Raw genomic sequence first — 18,415 nt, forward strand, 5'->3', positions numbered from 1 at the left:
GCTTCCAAGTTGCAATGAAATTGTTTAAGTTGCCTCATATTAAATATAACCAGGTTACTAAGATTAAATCAATGGGTTGGCTCATAATTAAATATCTACATATAAATTTAACACATAAAGTGAGCTGTTCTTATTCGTTATAAATAATTTTTCAGGAAACCTGTCTTTACAGAGGTTTGAAGAGATTAAACATGATTAGAAAAAGTCTACAAAAAAATTATTTTACTTATGTCTTATAATTTTGACTTGATGTGTTATTAATATCTTTAATGTCTACGTCATTATTTTTGATATTTTATATATTTTAAAAAAGGTTAGCAAAGAAATAAGTAAATTATTCTCTAAAATCCAATTTATTATGAGTGTATGTCATTAAAGCTGTTAGTGATCCAGAAAATTAATTTTTATTTTTGTTTTTCAAAGTCAATTTATTATTAGACTAATAAATAAATATTTTAAATTTAAACAAAAACATAGTTAATCTCTTTTTTAGGAATGTTTAGCGTTAATTCCGCATAATTATTATTCAATTATGTAATACTCGTATGTACATTAGAGTGATAACTATTTTTGAAAGGAAATAGTTTCAAGCATTAAAATACCCAATTGGTCCATTTGACCATTCTTTAAAATTTGATTATGTGTCCTAATTCCTTAATGGTCCTAACCAATACTAATTTTGATACTTTGTTTGTATCTCTGGATATGAAATCATATACCCATCAAAAGTTTATAAACTTATTTACAAAACTTACAGATTTTCTAAAAATAAGTAAAGTAAAAGAAGTTCCCATATTTACAAAGGATAACTAATTCAAACTTTTATACAAAAAAAGCTACAACCTCATTTTTATGTTGCTTCATAAATTTGTAATTAGCTACTTACAAGGAAAAAGGGGAAAATTCAAGTAATGTAATTTCTTTGTTCTTTAGGATATGAATCGGTTAAACCAAAAATATATGTAATCAAATTTATTATGGATTGACTGTACTTTGTATAGGAAGACTAACAAAACCCATATAAAACTTGAGGCAATCACTAAATATTGTTTCCATTTGATTCGAACACTTCGTTTTTTCTTTCTCGTAGCACTTTTAATATTTAATATTGAACTTCGAATAATAATGTATGAATTACCAATTTGGATTGTTGACTGTTCGTTAGTGTTCCAGAATGATAATTTGGTTCGGGCAGTCCTAAAATCAATTTATAATAACTACCCCACACTAAAATTAGCCTTCATCTTTCAAATGGTACTGATGAGTTTTGAAAATCATTATACTAAAATATTTGTATATACCGTAGACTCATAATATAAATGGGCATCTATATATAATTTTGTTTAAAAAAAAGTTATCACTCTAATGTACATATCAAAGTTTACCATTTGTCGTTTATGGTGTGTGTGTTTTTTTTAAATAAATCATTCAAAAAGGATTTCAAATAATCACACACTTACAAATGTTCATATGAATCATTAATTCATCCAAAAAATTTAAATTTGTTAATGTTTTCTTTTTTTAAAGGATAAACTTTGTTTTTTAGAAATTGTATTTTTTTTTTTACGTAGATGACTTTTTGCATAAAAGACCCCTTCTTAAAAGACATGGATAATCCTCATATTGAGACCTCAAACTTCGACTGTAAATTTATTAATACATATTTTGGAAAATGGTATATTATACATCCCCAAATGTATTAAAATGCTTCTTATTCCTAAGAATCTACATTTAATCGCCAATACTTTTCAGTTTGATGCTGAAACATCAAATTTAATAACCTACAATTATTTATTTATCTTATTAATATATTTGCAAATTTTATACACCGAGTTTTAGTGAATTGAATAAGTTATTTACTTTAAAATTCGTTCATATGTTTTACTTATTGATTTTTGTATGTATTTTTTTTTTCAATGTGAGGACTGATGAATTAGCTGTAGCTACAAAATTATTATATGTTAGCTATTAGTTTGTATAATACACGCAATGTCATTACAACCTGATAGATACTAATCTGATTTTCAAAATTTTGGGTAAAATGTAAATATTTCATATAAATCTTAATCAAAAATTTAAATAAATGTAAGAATAACAAATGTTTCATCTTAAAGCTACAAACTCATGTTGTTAAGATTATTTAAAGAAAAAGGATTTATTTTTTCCCGATGTCTTATATTTATAAAAGTTTTTTTAGTATTTTAATTGATATTTACGAATAATATGAAATATTAAAAAAAAAAAAATACACGACTTAAATGATTTTTTTATTCGAATCGTTCAACTGTGTATCAAATTATTAAATACCTTTTATTTTTTAGTTTGTTTACTTAGTTCACTAAACCCTAAAAATGATTTTTACAAAGAGAGGGTTATAGATAATTAGTAAAATAAATACTGTTTTTTCTTAGGCTATGATTTTTTTATTAGATAAAGACTCCTACTCCAGAGTATCCACTATAACAAGTGTGTAAAATAATGTTTAAAGATTTGTAACATATTCATTACTTTACATTTGTAATCAAATTAGTTCTTGTACTATAATTTAACAAATTCTTAATAAATTTAAACAAATTGTCACTATGCAACAAAATAAAAAGTCTTGGAATGCCCCCTGGCCAATATTCACAATTATTAAGCCATAGAACACGAAAATGACCACTAAAATTACAGAATAGACCTTACATTTTAATTTAAGAAAAGGTTGACTTTGATTGGTTTTTGGTCAATATTTCCTCTGGTTATTTATACTTTGTCAAAATATATTCTTCAGAAATAGATCATGGCAAATCCGAGTACAGAATTCCAGTTTTAATTTAGTTGATGAAAAGAAGAGGTGAGCTGCATTAGTTTTACAACAGAACATGCTAGAATTGAAACAGAAATCTTTAAACCTGTACTACAGTCAATAGACTTAATGTAATGTTTGATAACAGCATTTTTGCGCAAAGGCTGCAACGCACATTTATTATTTTTTCCATTCATAGAACATGGAAAGGATCACTAAAACTTTCAACCTGTACAGTTTATGTTCTTTAAAGCCTTTTAAAAGAAATCTAGTTTGTAAGGTATAGCTACAATTCAGGGCCATTACTTATTACTTATCTTGATTACAATTAATAAAAAATTTATAAAAGCAATACAAAATCAAGTAAATGAAGGACCTTACTTAGAAACGAATTTCTTTGTTATTTTTTAAGATTATCAAGTGCTTTATAACTGAGCTGAAATTACAGAATAGATCTTACATTTTAATTTAGAAATTAAATTGGCTTTAAAACAGATCGATTTTATTGATTTTTCGTCAATTTAGTTTTTTATAAGTATATATATATATTTTTTTAAATTGACAAGTAACATAACTTAGCTTTTTGGACGTTTTTTTTAACTAGCTGCAAGCAGCTATGACATGAAAGAAATAAACACAAATCCTAATCCATAACTTGCAATGATATATGCAGGAATTATAAAAAACCACAAACTTTAGATGATAAAATCCTACAGAAAATAGAGTTACTTCAAATAAATGGAGCAATTGTATTTAAATATTAATGAGTTATTTTAATAAAAAATACATTTGAAGCAAAAAACCCACAATATCTCTTAAAGTAAGTCTTTGGTGATGAGTCTTTGTTTATTAGAATATACGCAAAATTTGATTTCATATTTTAATGTTTAAATTCATTATTGGACATCGTGAGTAAATATTTAAAGTTAAACAAATGTACCTTAGCACAATGAAATTAATTATTTTATTATGCCTCAATTTGAACTATTTCATTTCAAAGTCAATAAAATGTGTTTGAATTTATATTTGCCAAGACGTTTAACAAATGATTTAACACAAAAATAGTAATTTGTACTTATATTTATCTATAACTTATTTCAATCTTCCAAATATGTCATGGAAATATGTAGATAGTGTAGCAATAATTATTTTAAAAGAAAACCTGAAGTCCCCACGAGAATTAATTTGAAAAAACACACCCATTCAACTATTTTCCTCTTTTAATTGCAAGAAACTTCTGAAGAGTTATAGATTGAAAGGAATATGATCTTATATAATAAACTGGATCAAAAAATAATAAGGGATTATGTATATTTATTATTTCAGTTTATCTTGCTTTTTGATTTTGGCTTAGATACATTTCTAATTATTATTATGTTTCAATCTGATATGTAATTTCTGTCATTTCTTCCTTAAATAATGTTTGTTCCAATTTTATAAATAATATTTATTTTAAAAACCCGTCAAAAAAGTTCATTTCTAATTATACATAATCATGCTTCAATCTCATTTTTAATTCAATGACACTTTCGAAAAACGGAAAAAGTACTCTGATTGCAAGTTTTAATAGTGTCTTAAGCCTATGCATACTAGACCGACTATAAAAAATAACAAAAGTGGACAGGGTCATAAGAACCAGTCCCAAATCTCGGAATAGCATCAAAGTAGAAGCCATTCTCAGCAAAATTAAAGAAATCATTGATCAATGAAGAAAGGGAGTTTGATATTTTGAAGAACTTTACAGAAAACGAACATCATTACTAAACAGAGATTGTCGTCTCATACGTCATGAGAGATTTTGTGGAATGGTTTCCTTTTAAATGTTTTATATTTTAGTGTAAAAAAGTTCTTTATGCCTTTTTTATGTCATTTTATGAGTACTTTTTTATTTTTTTTCATCACTATTGAAGAACAATTATTGTAAATATATTATATAGAAAAAAAAATGGGAATCTAATAAAAATAATTAACTGAAATATATATGTACATTGGCTTGAATTTTATCTTGACATTAAATGTGCAATCAATTCTTTAACTCAATCATAATTAATTTACTTAATATGTATGCTAATCCATTTTTGACAGGTTTTTAAAATAAATATTATATATAAAAATATACCATCATTCTCCTAGGAAGGAATGACAGTTCTGATAAAATATTTTTGAAGTCTACATTTTGAAATGTTTAATTATTTTTTTTATATACATCTATTTACTTACATAAAGTATTAACTATAAGTTAGAATTTTTTTTTTTTGGACGAGTTGGAAAAAAGATTAACCATTCTAAATTATTATCATCTTCCAACATATCATTTCAAATAACAATAACTTTCAAGTAAAATAATTAATTAAGTAAAATTAGTGCACATTACGTAAATGGGATCAAAACTATGCTATGGTTTCTGCATAATTAAAATGTGCAATTTAAAAAATAAGTTGTAAGACTTCATAATATTCGTTTTGGTTTCTGTTTTTCTTTTTTTATGAAATAGGGTTTAAAAATATGTGAAATTGATTTTTTTCCATCCAAAAGAGATGAACTTTCCTTTAAATGTCATTTTTAAGTCATTGTAAGAACAAATAAGGAGACTTTAATCCTAAAAAAATTATTGTCATTTTATATTTAAGAAGATCTAAAGTAACATGTTATGGGATTATTATTAAAAAAACTTCAGTCCACATTCACAGTGATGTACAATATTTTTGTATTCCCAGAGCAATAAAACGTTAGACCATAACTTTGCTTACAGATTTGCCAAATTGACTTTGACTTTTTTTTCTAAATTCCTGCCCTTTTACATTTTTAATTCATTGATACCGTTCTAAATAAGTAAATGCTAAGTTTGATATATCCCAATTATGGGTAAATTTTTATATTGGAAGACATTTTTCAGTTTATTCCATGATTACGGAGAAGGCTTGTCTGTTATTTCTATATTTAAATGAAGTATTTTCAGTACCTTTAATAACATCATGCAATGATTGATAGATTTTATATGATGGTATATATTAAGAGTGTAATTTTTGACTACATATATTGATGAAAATGAGTAGTTGTTCATTTTTTTGTTCACTTTTTTAATTTACTTGCCACTTGTTATAATTATGTAGATACATAGTAAATATATCATTAAATAGACAATTTTCTTAATGAATAAAGTTGTAAAAAATATGAGCTGCCTGTATGTAAAAACAAATTAAAAATATTCATGGTAACCATTAAAATTTGAAGTATCTTTGGGACAAGAACGGCTTAATTGTGAAGTTGTTTTATTAGATTAGTTGTAAGCGGTTTCGAGAGGAAGGAAGGAAATACACTAAAATATCAATCCGTATCTAACTAAGACATAAACAGGAATTACTCCAATAGTGATCATCAATACTACTCCGAGTACAACAAAAATTACACATATAAGTTCTCGCAACAAATTATCATTCTTACATTCCGTCATTCTTGAGCACACGGACATGTGATTACTTGATCCATACATTTTCCGTCATCTATATTTGAATAATAATGATAATCTCATTGGAAAATGCAAAACACAGTTTTTGTTGGAAACACAAAAAATATGGCATTCCTTATGGACGATATTTTTTCTACTCTATTCATGATAGACAAGGGTAAATATGAAAACAAATAAAAATTTAAGCAAAAATTATACTTACAAAAAACTCGTACTGATATCGTATCGTGTTTATAACATCAATATTGAGTTAAGAAATATTATATACATTGTGCATCCCTAGCAACTGCTCAATAAAGAAAAAGTAAGTATCCAGTCCTAGGTACAATGTAGTAAAACAATAGCATTGCAACTTACATTGGAATAAATGTAAACTTTGTCATGGCATGTGCTTCATTGATAATATTTATTCACAGAAATGATTCATCTGTATATATAAAAGAGAGATTGTGTGTGTGTGTGATTTTGCATGGGTCCCTCTTTTGAGCTTGGACAGCCTAAGACAGAAGCAACATTTTTTTTTTTTTTTGTGGGGGATCAATAAGGAGGGCTTATCCTATACCCCAAAAACGAAAGCCATTTTGTTTCACCTCAAGGAGACTAGATAGGGGCTTGAGTTATTTATCAAAAAGAGATTGGCATTTCAAAAAACAACTATAGGAATAACTACGTTTTCTAAATTTATTCAAAATCAAAAAAGTTATGGGCAATAAAAAAAAATGGTGAAAATTGCAATTTCGTTTTTTTCCGGTGCAAAAAAATGAACTTCTATTGGAAATTGGGATTATTACTAGAATCAAGTTTGTTGAAATTTATCTTTAATGGATGTTCAAGTGCAATATTTGTCGTTTTCCGAATAATTTTTCATTTTTTTCTCTTATTTTACATTTTTTCATCAAACGTCAAAATTTAATTTTTTTTTAAAGAGATTACCTTACTAAACTAAATTGATATAGTGTGAAAAATCCAAGAGAATAAAAATAAAAATTATCAGGATTTTTTTAGATAACAACACACATTCATATTATATAGAAGTATTTTTTGAATATATTTTTTTAATTTTCTTAATTAATTGGATCATTCTTAATGTGATTTTACTCTCCCTCCCTAGCCTGAGCAATGCCGGGTAATCATTAGCTAGTATATGTCCAAAACCATTTGGTATTGAGTCCTGTATTAAGTTTCAAGTTTGCCAACTTTCAATTTTCTACTATTTATTCTCCTCTATAATGTTCAAAATGCTGATTTCCAGAACTCAAATTATTTCATTTTGAGCTCTGATTTGGGTTGGTCTCAAAAGAGTGTTTCGTAGCTTCGGGGATTAGCTTGACTTGTCTATCATCTTGAGGACTATCCTTAGACTAGATCTATATTCCAGGGGATTACAAGCAATGTATACGGTCTGGCAATTGACCCCAAGATGCTTGACGATATCCAAAGTGCTATGGCCGGTGCGAATCAAATTTTCAATCTCTGAGCTTTTTGTTTCTATCTTTGTTCAACAGTGAAATATGTTTGTTTGCAATATCTCGTTTGATTTATAAAAACAACAAATTTTCATTAATTTGCGCGACTTTATGTTTGAAACTCTTCACACTTTTCAAAAGTAAAGTCAAAAAGGTGTTGTTAGACTTTTTTACTCCCCAATATAAATATATTATAAATACTCGAGTAAAAAAGGGATTCCTTCAATAAAACTATGTACGTTAGGGTAGCTGTTTTTACATGAAATATACAAATGGAGATTTCAGATCAAGTGTACCAAATTTTTGAGAAATTAATGAAGGGGTCATCAACTATTTGATATTTCTTGGTCAGAGTTTTTATCCTATCAAAACAACACTAACTTTGCAGTTTTAGATTTATGTGAGCAAGAGGACTCATTTGGAAGTATCTCAAAGTTTGGCTATTTTGGAGGGATCCGTCAACTTTTTTGGGACAAAACTCTGCAAAATCGAACATGCAGCTGGACTGAGGCAACATTTATAACATTTTGCAGTATTTTATTGCACAAATGCCGTGATTTAACATATGTTAAATAAAAGTATTTTTTTGTGTGTATTTTAAAGAATCATTTTTTTTTTAATCGGTAGATCCTGAGAGGAGTTAGGTCCCAATGTAAGCCCCAAGAATCTTTCCAAAAGGACCAAACTTTCTCCAAAATAAGCCCTTGTGGTCTTGAAAGATATCCTGTTATTTTGTTGAAATAAACAGCCTGGCCAAAGATTGTACAAATACATATGTACGTCACATTGGATGCCCCACTATTTTTCCCATTACGTTTAATGTACGATTCCACTGCTACGGGTGTTACCCGTACCCATCCTACCATGTACTATAAAACATAATTTATTTTAAACGAGAAATTCAAGGATACATATCTTTTTAAAAGTACCCCCGTGCATATATAAGTAAATTTATATCTCTCTGCTCCCTTCTATTTAAAAAATACCTAGGTTTATATTTTCAATAAAATACAGATGTAAAGAAAAATTCAAAAAAAAAAAAAAGTTGAAGGAAATTGGCAAGATAAGACTCAATAGAAGATTATTTATTTTTCATAGAGTGAGCTGACCAGTCTTTTTATTTATTCAATGTTATATATTAAATTTATCATTTGATAGGAGAAACATCCGAGTAAGGAAGTATCAAATGAAGAAGTCTTCCCTTTTTGGAAGAGATTGTAAAAAGCTTCTTTCAATATTAATGAGATTCGGAGTGAATAGATGAACTATTTTAGATATAAGTAAGGAAATCAACAAAGGATGAATTGTAGGCACAATATTTATTTAACTCTCCGTTACTTCCTTGAACCATAAACCATAAACACTACTCCTATTTTCAGCCACCTGTATCGTGTTTTCGCCTCTATTAAAGGAAAACTGTAAATTATTCGATATTTTATCTTTGCTACACGCTTAAACAAAACTTACTCAAGCAATCACAAAACAATATTAAAAAAGATCTTTTACTAAATCTTATCTTGCTAACGTCATCTAGTGTAGACTGTTCGTTCCTATGCAACACGGGATAAACAATACTAAAGCTATCTATTGTAAAAATAATGGATTTATTTTTACTACACCGTTTATATTGCGTAGTAACAACGATGTGCAAATAAAGTTTTATATTTCTGAAATATGAGTTTTGATGTTGGGATTGATAAGCATATGTAAAACAATATCTTACTAATTATATTAAGTTCAAGATTCTTGGTATTACCAAATTCCTGGAAACAAGTTATTTAAAATACACTCTTTTCATAAAAAATATATTAAAAAGCCCGTTCTATTTTTTTACGTAATAAGTATAAATCTTACAAATATATAATATTGCCCACGTTTGAAAACTTACCTTAGGGATGAAGATGAATTTTATTTAAATTATTTACATCAATTTGTTTGGCATGGCAGAAAAAAAACAAGGTACTGATTCAGCTTGGCTCTAACTATTTTTCGTATAACATGATTTATTTTTAAGATAAAAACTTCAAACATTACTTAAAATTTAAATGTATAATGTAAATATTTATGAAATATTAAAATTTAAATTTTATCTTTTAAGTACCCTTTATGTACTTATAAAAAGCATAAAAAAATTGTATGCTATGATATAATATTGTATTATATCATAATAATTATTTCTTTAAGTCTCAAACATATTTTACTCTGTTTGTTTATTATTTTTTTTTTTAAATAATAATTTTATTTTAAAATGAGTAATGATTCTTTATTTTTCTTAAATGAAAATCTACGTGGATTTTTCTGTAAACCTTCTACATCATTCCTCATATATAAAAAAATATACTAATAAGAAAGGGGGGTATTCTAAAAAAAAATAGGGAGGGGGAAGCAGGAAATTTAATATTGTTCTTACATATTTTTAAATTTTTCTTTAAAAAAAAAATAAAGTGGCTATTCCAATATTTCATATTTTGAGCGTTCCAAAAATATAATGGTAATAAAATGTAGTGTTAGATAGGAGTATTACTCGAATTTTAAAAAAACTTGAATTTGATAAAAGTATCCAATTTTTGAAAAATAAATCAAAATACTACGAATTATTATTTACAAAAACACTGCTAAACTTGAATAATCAAAACATTTGTGTATCCTTAGTTCTTTCTTTATTTTTATTGAGTAACTCCCCCATAAATTTCGTTGTTGTATTTTTTGGTAGGATATGTTTTCTCTGGACCATTAATTTTAGAATTATATCAAAAATAATATATCTAATCAGTAGTGTTGTGATAGAAAAAAGAATAATTATACATACATGAAAATCTAAATGAATTGAATTGATACTTTTTTTACATTGTACAGATATGTACAAGTTTTTAAAATAATTTCCTATTCTGCAAATAAATATTTCTAAAATTAATTACATTATTTGATTAATAATTAAAAGCCTAAATATTGAAGGAATTATACTTGACATAGTTGTTGAACATATTGTTTGATTTAGTAAGCAAAATATTTAGGATTGCTTAATTTCTTTGATCGAATCCACATTCAATTACTTAAGCTCGATAGTTGTAACTCGAATCCAACACTAATAAAAAGTTAATAAATTTTAATAAATATGTTATACGAGCTACACGTGTACGTTGATGCTATGTAAGGGGGAAGGGGGTTAACATACTGACTTCCTCTCTCCTACCCCATATTTCAATACACACACATATTTTATGGATAATATGCATATTCATGTTGTAATAATTTATTTATTTTCCTCTTCTTTCTTCACAGTACCGCCATCTACTCCCACAATTCTCAATGAAAATGGAGAGGACATTAATTTCATAGCAGGTCCATATGAAGTTGGTTCAACGGTTATTCTCAAATGTGTGACAAACGGTGGTGAGATATTTTTATTTTTATAATGAGTAATATATTATATAAAGGTAGATGAAATGTGACCTAGACTTGTTCTAATCAGAGCATATTTTTATTTAATGTACTTAAGGTGAGCTACCACATATATCGTACGTGTATATATATTTTAACTCGTGTTAGTTGGTTAAAGGAAATCTCCTTGAAAGCAACACTTCTCCCGATGTCATATATATATATATATACACGAAATAGTGTAATGTATAAAGATCATAACTTCCTTTAATTTAGTTAAAAAATTAGGTTTTATCAGGGCGTTTAATAACTATATAGGTATATTATGTAATGTGTGTTCGAGTAAATCTATTTTTTACTTTACTTTTTTATTTAAAAAATTTATTTCCAGTTCCTCGTGGCAATATCATATCATAACAAATAAATAATAAACTTCAGAAAATTTATTTTTTGCATTCTTTGTTCTTCTATTGTTGTTCCCCTGAATAGATAATCCGACTTGTCCTGGCTACTGTTTGGCTTCCAGTACAAATATCCAACTCAATTTATAACTTAATATCTTTATTAAACTCTTAAATTCTTCAAAAATTATAATATTTTCGTTATATAAACAACATTCAAGAACTTCAGCTAATAATTGAGTTTCACGAAAAAAATTAATAAAGATAAAAAATAACTCTGAGATTGTAAAGTCAGAAAATGAGTCACAGCTCCAGATTGTAAGTACTTACTTTTTTCAAAGAGCTTATGCAAGACTAATTGATAGTTATTTCTCGAAAGGGCTTAAAAAGAACTCGTAGAAACTTGCTAGAAATTGAGTTTACAATGTATAATTTGGTACACACGTCATAATTTATCTTTCTATCTCGAAATTGGAGAATTCGATAGTGGATAGTTGAAATTCTAATATGGCTACTTTTTAATAAAAAGAAAATGACATTACAAAGTGAAGAATATTTTTTTTTGGATTAGGAGAGAGATCTCGACTTTTTCAAGACAATTAGCACTTGGGAGGATATCAAAGGAAATGGAAAGTTTAGTTCTTGTATCTACCATGAACCATTACAATTTAATAACAGGATGAACTAGGTATCATGGATAGGAACTTCTATGTCCTGAAATCTATTAATTCATGTAAGAGAAAATTAATATAATCACAGAAATAAACATTACAAACACCAATGATGATCTATGTAGTTCTAAGTGGAAAATTATTAGAGCCATTGTGATCAATGGAGTCAAAATCCCTGCCGTCCTACTCCAAGAATATATTCTTTGTTTAGCGAAGTGTCAAAAAAAGCAAAATAAAGTATCACACGCGATCAAAATTATACTATATACCCAAAATTGAAGAGCACCAATTTGACTCATAATTCAACTTATAGTTTAATATATCAAAGCAATATGTCATGAAAAAATAAGGAATATATTTGATATTTTCACAGAAAAATGAGCATTAAATTGCACATCTGTGTTATTAATTTGATGATTCTACCTACTTATATACTCGAGAAAATGACGTGTTTCAGCTATTCTCGTTCTCCCCTACATAAAAAGTAAAATCTGAGCTAGACCTTCTTTTGCATTTATGATATTATTTTGATTAATTTAAGTATCAATAATATGTACGTTGTAGGTAATACAATGTAAAGCTTGTGTCTATTATTAATCTCTATATTTTTTCAAATATAATCCATTAGCTCAACAATGTCGAAATGTCAAACTATGGGAAAAATACAATTTATTTTTTTCCTGGATAATTAATTATGTAATATAATTTTATGATTGAAAAATCAAGATGTACAGTACAATTTATAACAATGTGAACATTTTTGCTATTAAAATAAGAAACTATAAAAGTTTACATTTTTTTTATAGAAAAGGCAAAATGTTCCTTCAATTTTGTATTTTGATAATTGAAAGAAAATTAATAATCCATGGACGTGTTGTGTACATACAAAAAGGGGAAAATGTAGGATATAAAATCGATCAATTTATTTTTAAGGAGATACTTTCAGAAGCTCTTCTTTATGTGAATGTCATAACTGAATCGCTGTCCGCATTATATTTAAAGACTTCTTTGTTACATAAATATGTTTATTGATTATTTTTATGGACCGAATGAAGAAGAAAAAGGGAAAAGATCTTATAAAAATGATTTATATTAAAAAAGTTGACAAAATTAATTTAGCCATCAAGTTATTTAATTTCATAAGACGAATAATTAATACAATCAGATATTTTAATTACTTAAGACAATTTTTAGACACCTTTTTTGTTCAATTATCTCTTTCATTTCATAACTACGGTGTTTCTATACGAAAAGCAAACGCAATTTCCTACTCTCAAAAAGTATATTTTGTAAAAAAAAAATATAATTTATATAATATATTCATTGTACTCCCCCCCCGCATTGATCTGCATCGCCGCAGCAGTCTTTAAGCCGTCCACAATAATCCTATAGTCATAAGGGTTGCATTCTGGTGAGGACGGAGACCAAATTGACAAGGGACCAAATTTGCAAAGTTGTTTTTATACCGCTTTTGATTTGCTTTTTGTGGGCTGCTGGCCGAGGCAGAGTCTTGCTGAAAAAATAACTTCCCTTGGGGTAATTGGCTTTCAACCAGGGAAAATTGGCTGTCTCTATGACCACCTGGTACACGTCTGAACCGATATTGAGGGCCTTTCTAAAGCAATCAAGTGGTATCCACTTCACGTTAGATACAACAGGGTCGAGCATCATGGCGGAAGCTGGACTTTCTCTCAAGCCTGTTTTTGTAGTGTTTTAGCTTTTTAATCTAGGTAATAATACGCTTGGAGCATAAAATGATGCTGGAGGTCTCGTGATTACTCATTCCTACGTTGTCGCTTTGACAACTGATTTCTTTCGACTTCCATTTAAGTTATTCTTGTTATGATGAAATAACTTATTTCTCAATAATTGTTTTTTTTATTGCTCTATCAGTTAATATTGCGGAAAAAATCGTATAATTATTGGGTAAATCTATGAAAGCTTTCCAAATTTTATTTCACAATTTGATTGGACACACTGTATTCTACTAGTACTAATAAAGAAAAAATGGGCCAAAATTGTTCAAAAAAGGGAAAAAGAAAAAGTAATGTTTGTTTTAAGGTATGGACTATTTCTTGATCAAGTCAATAGAATAAAATTAGTACATCTAGCAAAGAGTTGTTTTATTTTATTGGAGTCTAAGAAAACAGAAACCGTCGAAAAGATAACCACCCTAACATAAAAAAACACTAATCAACAAAAAATATACAGAGGTAAATTATATACATTGCCAATCTTTTGGCATGTTGACTCAATCATTATACACAAAAGAGACGGAACTTTGAGTCTTCTTTACAAGAGGTTTGCTGAATAGATTATTCATAGCGAATGAAAATAGCTGACTGCACATTTTATAGCATAAATTTCGAAGTAAAGATTTTATTAAGAAGCAAATTAAGATCAAATTGTAGTCATCTGATTATATATAAGCAACAACATATCCAAATTATTTCTTTTTAAATTTAAAGAATAGGAAGGGCCCATTTAAAATATTTAGGTGTGAATTGTGTTCCCTCCTTAATCTCTACAGTATAGTTGTTGAAACCAAACACTTCTCTTATATTCCAGTTAAGAGTTTCCCCATTGTAAAAATTATTCATAAAAAATAAATAGCGTTGGAATTTTATAACAGTGCTGGGTCGGAGCCCTTGAGGAGTTATCTTCTATATTAATAAGGGAATAGTACGTTCGTCGACGCTTAATAACTCCATAAAATGCCGGTTACTACCACTAGCTGAAAATAAAGTAGAATATTAGTAATTTTTCTATCGATCTATAACGTTTGTTAATGAAAGCTTCATTATCCTTCCAAAAATTTCATTGCTATTTGCTAATGATGTTAAGTATAGACAATTATTGGAAAATATCAAGAAAAGCAATAAAATTTATGAAACTTTTGTTTTTTATTTTGCATTTATATATGTCCAATGGGAATAGATTGGTGTTTACATATATAATTTGGTTATTCCCCATTCAAGTTTTTTGTATTTTTATTATTTAAAAATCAATTATATATTATATATTTAAACTAAAAATTACAATTCTATTTTTTACTTATTATGTCAATTTTAACATTAATTTGTTTTGTTAATTTATCAACTTGGTGGGCATGTATGATCATCTTTTGACTATACTACGGTAAAATGATGAATTTATGTTTAGAAAACAAACGTTATAGGTCAAAGAAATATTATATACCTAATCTATTATTATTTTATAGAATTTTTTTTTTGCTTACGACCGGAAATTTCTATAAATATGATGGGGTTTTAATAAAATATAAATATAATGTTATTGTTGTCACTCCCAACATAAAAAACAAATAGAGAAATAGATCAAAGCTATAAATCAGAGGTTCAAAAAAGTCTTTATACTGCAAATCCATGTCAAGTCTTAAGTATTTTTTCCCATGTCCAAGTTCTTGAATATTTTAATTGAGTCCTTTAATATTGTTATCAACTCCAATTTGAGTCACCATATTTATTTTAATCTCATTGAAGTTCTAAAATTTTAATATGGGATCGTTTTTTAAACTTTATTAAACAGTAGTTCGTGAAGACAATAAGAAAAAAGTTATATTTATTTATAGTAAATTATAACTTAAATTTACATTTTTTTTAATATGGTCTCCCTCATTCTTAAGGCCGTACAAACCTTGTGGAACCAGTCATTTAACAAGTCAGCCCATGCGGGGCCTTGATTGTGGACTTAAAAGATCTCAAAGACCCGTTGCACATGTTGCAGACAACGCCTTCAAACATTTTTAGACGAAATAATCCAAAAATTTAAGATGGAGGTAGCTACGAAGCCACATGCTCTAGGGACAAAAAGCATCAAGGTTAACCTCCAGAAATTCACTTGTATTCACTCTTGACACATGGAACTATTTATTTCCGAAACAGCAAGATATAGACATCCGAAGGGGCCCTTTCGTTGTTCCAAATAAAGATGGGTGGACAATTCTTCCAATCAAACCCAAAGACGCCCAAAACCATGAGCAGGATCAAATGCTTTGTTGTAAATGTGAATTTTACATGTGCAAGTACTTCATTCAAGTCGAGCTCTGGAATGTTACAGTCGGTTCAGTATTTGGCACCCTGTACACCCTGATTAACCTATCATCTGAGAAAATGATGACCAGTGGATTGTGTTTGAACACATTCAAAATAAGTTTGGCTCTAGCAGCCTCTTCCCTCTTGTGGTCATCGTTATGAGATGCTTATTCCTCCTTACTCTTGATTTTGCTCCCAAGTAATCTTTAATTATCCAGAGGGTAAACTTGCTTACATTCATCACATTAATAATCAATTGCTTGAAAAGTCTTCTCTTTTTTCTTTTTTTTGGCAATACTGAAAGTCGGCTGCATTGCATTTCTAGCAAGGCGGGTTTTTGAAAATACTAATCATGGCCTTAGTTCTTATTGTTCGTTTCTAACCCTGTTTAGACTTTCTGATGACTATTCATTGGGCTTCAAATGGCGTATTAATGCAAAACAGGACCGTACAGCTGATCCTTTGTTAATTGGTAATTTCGGTTAAGGGCTTCTGGCACGCGAGCATTTCCAGCACAAGAGTTATTTTTGCTTCCATTTTGTTGTCTTTGAAGATAGATCCAATATTTATGAATAAAAATAATTGCAAATGGTTACAATCAAGGTTGTTCTCGATTCAGGATCAGTGGTTCTATCGGTTCCAGTCTCGGTTATTTTATTTCAACGGTTTCGGTATCGGTCTCGATTCTTTTTATGCAGGCTCAGTTTGGTGAAAGCCACTGAAAACAAGGGGTGTTGCAAGAAAATAAGAAAATGTATGCCAAAAAATTATGTTATATACAAACAGGGCCGCAGCTACTTTTTACGGAGAGTGCGTAGCTCCAAAAGTTCAGGAAAAGGCCCCAATAACTAAGGTTGCATAAGAGAATGGTTTTCCAAAGAAGGGGGGTTGCAGGAAGATAGAGAATTGAGGATTAAAAAAATATTATAATAGTATATGGAATAAAATACAATGTATGATTTTAATATTATGAATATATATATACAGGGTAGGGCAGCAATACGTGGACTCAAGAGATGGATTTAGAAATACATCATAATTTTATATTTTCAATAATAGACAAAAAAATAATGTTAACAATGCATGTAGACAAGGTTTCCCAATAACTGTATGGTTTTTGTTGATTTTTTCTGATGTTACCGTCTCATTGGGAGGTCAACTACATTCTGTATCATTCATGTGTCTACGACCCCATTTAAAGTCAGCAAACCAACGTTTTATTGTTGTTTCTGTTAAAGCAGAGTCTCCATGGCACTTTGTATGACATTGTTTAGCTTAAATGATATTTTTTCTCATCAAAAAGCCGTGTAAAATTAAGATTTGATTTGATTTTTGCGTATTATATTGGAAATAACAAAATTAGTGTCACACTTAGCACAATAAATCGAAAACTTTAACACAATAACTCAAAACTAAAGAACAACTATGATTTGAAAGTTGGAATGAACTAAAAAATTTACGGTATCTATGTGTAAAACCCACGACTTTTAAGCCTATGTTTTATATAAATTTAACATCTAATATAGCAGAATAATAGGTATATTTTACGTGTAATGACGATCTGTTTCTTACTAAAAATATATTTTATTTATGTTGCAGGTCGTCCGTCTCCTGAAGTCACATGGTGGCGAGATCATTCCTTGATCGATTCCTCCTATGAAAAGTCATTTTCACAAACAGTGAAAAATACATTGACAATCTTAGCAATAAAGAAAGATGATTTAGGCAGAAAATTTAGATGTCAAGCCTCAAACAACAATGTTTCTCTTCCTGCTTCCACAAGTATCACCCTAGACCTTCTTTTTCGGCCAACAAGTGTAAGAATCGTAACCCCAAAAGAACCACTTTCTACTTCTAAAGTATATAAAATCAAATGTATGAGTCTTGGATCAAGGCCTTCAGCAACAATTACCTGGTGGAAAAATAATGATTTCCTTGGTAGAACAGAGGTATAAACACATAATTATTGACTTTTGATAGTTTTTATATCAAGGGTAATTTTATCCAGATAAATATTTTTTTTTTTAGTAGAACTTAAAAATATTGTTAAGTATTACAGAAAATTCTGATAAGATCCTTTATACATATAAGCAAATTTACCTATATAATAAATGAGGAAGAATAATGAAGTTGGAGTATTGGAGTCATTAACATAGATAAATCTCGTTTTTCCAATATATCTGAGAA

At 28.2% G+C, this 18,415-nt stretch overlaps 1 protein-coding gene across 2 annotated transcripts in view; it reads left to right on the top strand.

The window, feature by feature from the left end:
• Positions 1-18,415, top strand: part of LOC121114950 (protein turtle homolog A) — a 207,973-nt gene that overhangs the window by 119,062 nt on the left and 70,496 nt on the right. For both annotated transcript variants that reach the window (XR_011779392.1, XM_040709076.2), the window contains exons 5-6: positions 11,006-11,116; positions 17,828-18,177. Coding sequence is in view for 1 of the 2 variants with exons in the window: in XM_040709076.2 (XP_040565010.2) it covers positions 11,006-11,116; positions 17,828-18,177 (461 nt within the window). In the remaining variant the exon portion in view is untranslated. The remainder of the gene's footprint in view (positions 1-11,005; positions 11,117-17,827; positions 18,178-18,415) is intronic.

The sequence above is a fragment of the Lepeophtheirus salmonis genome, chromosome 3 (genome assembly GCF_016086655.4).
Source record: "Lepeophtheirus salmonis chromosome 3, UVic_Lsal_1.4, whole genome shotgun sequence".
Classification (NCBI taxonomy): domain Eukaryota; kingdom Metazoa; phylum Arthropoda; class Copepoda; order Siphonostomatoida; family Caligidae; genus Lepeophtheirus; species Lepeophtheirus salmonis.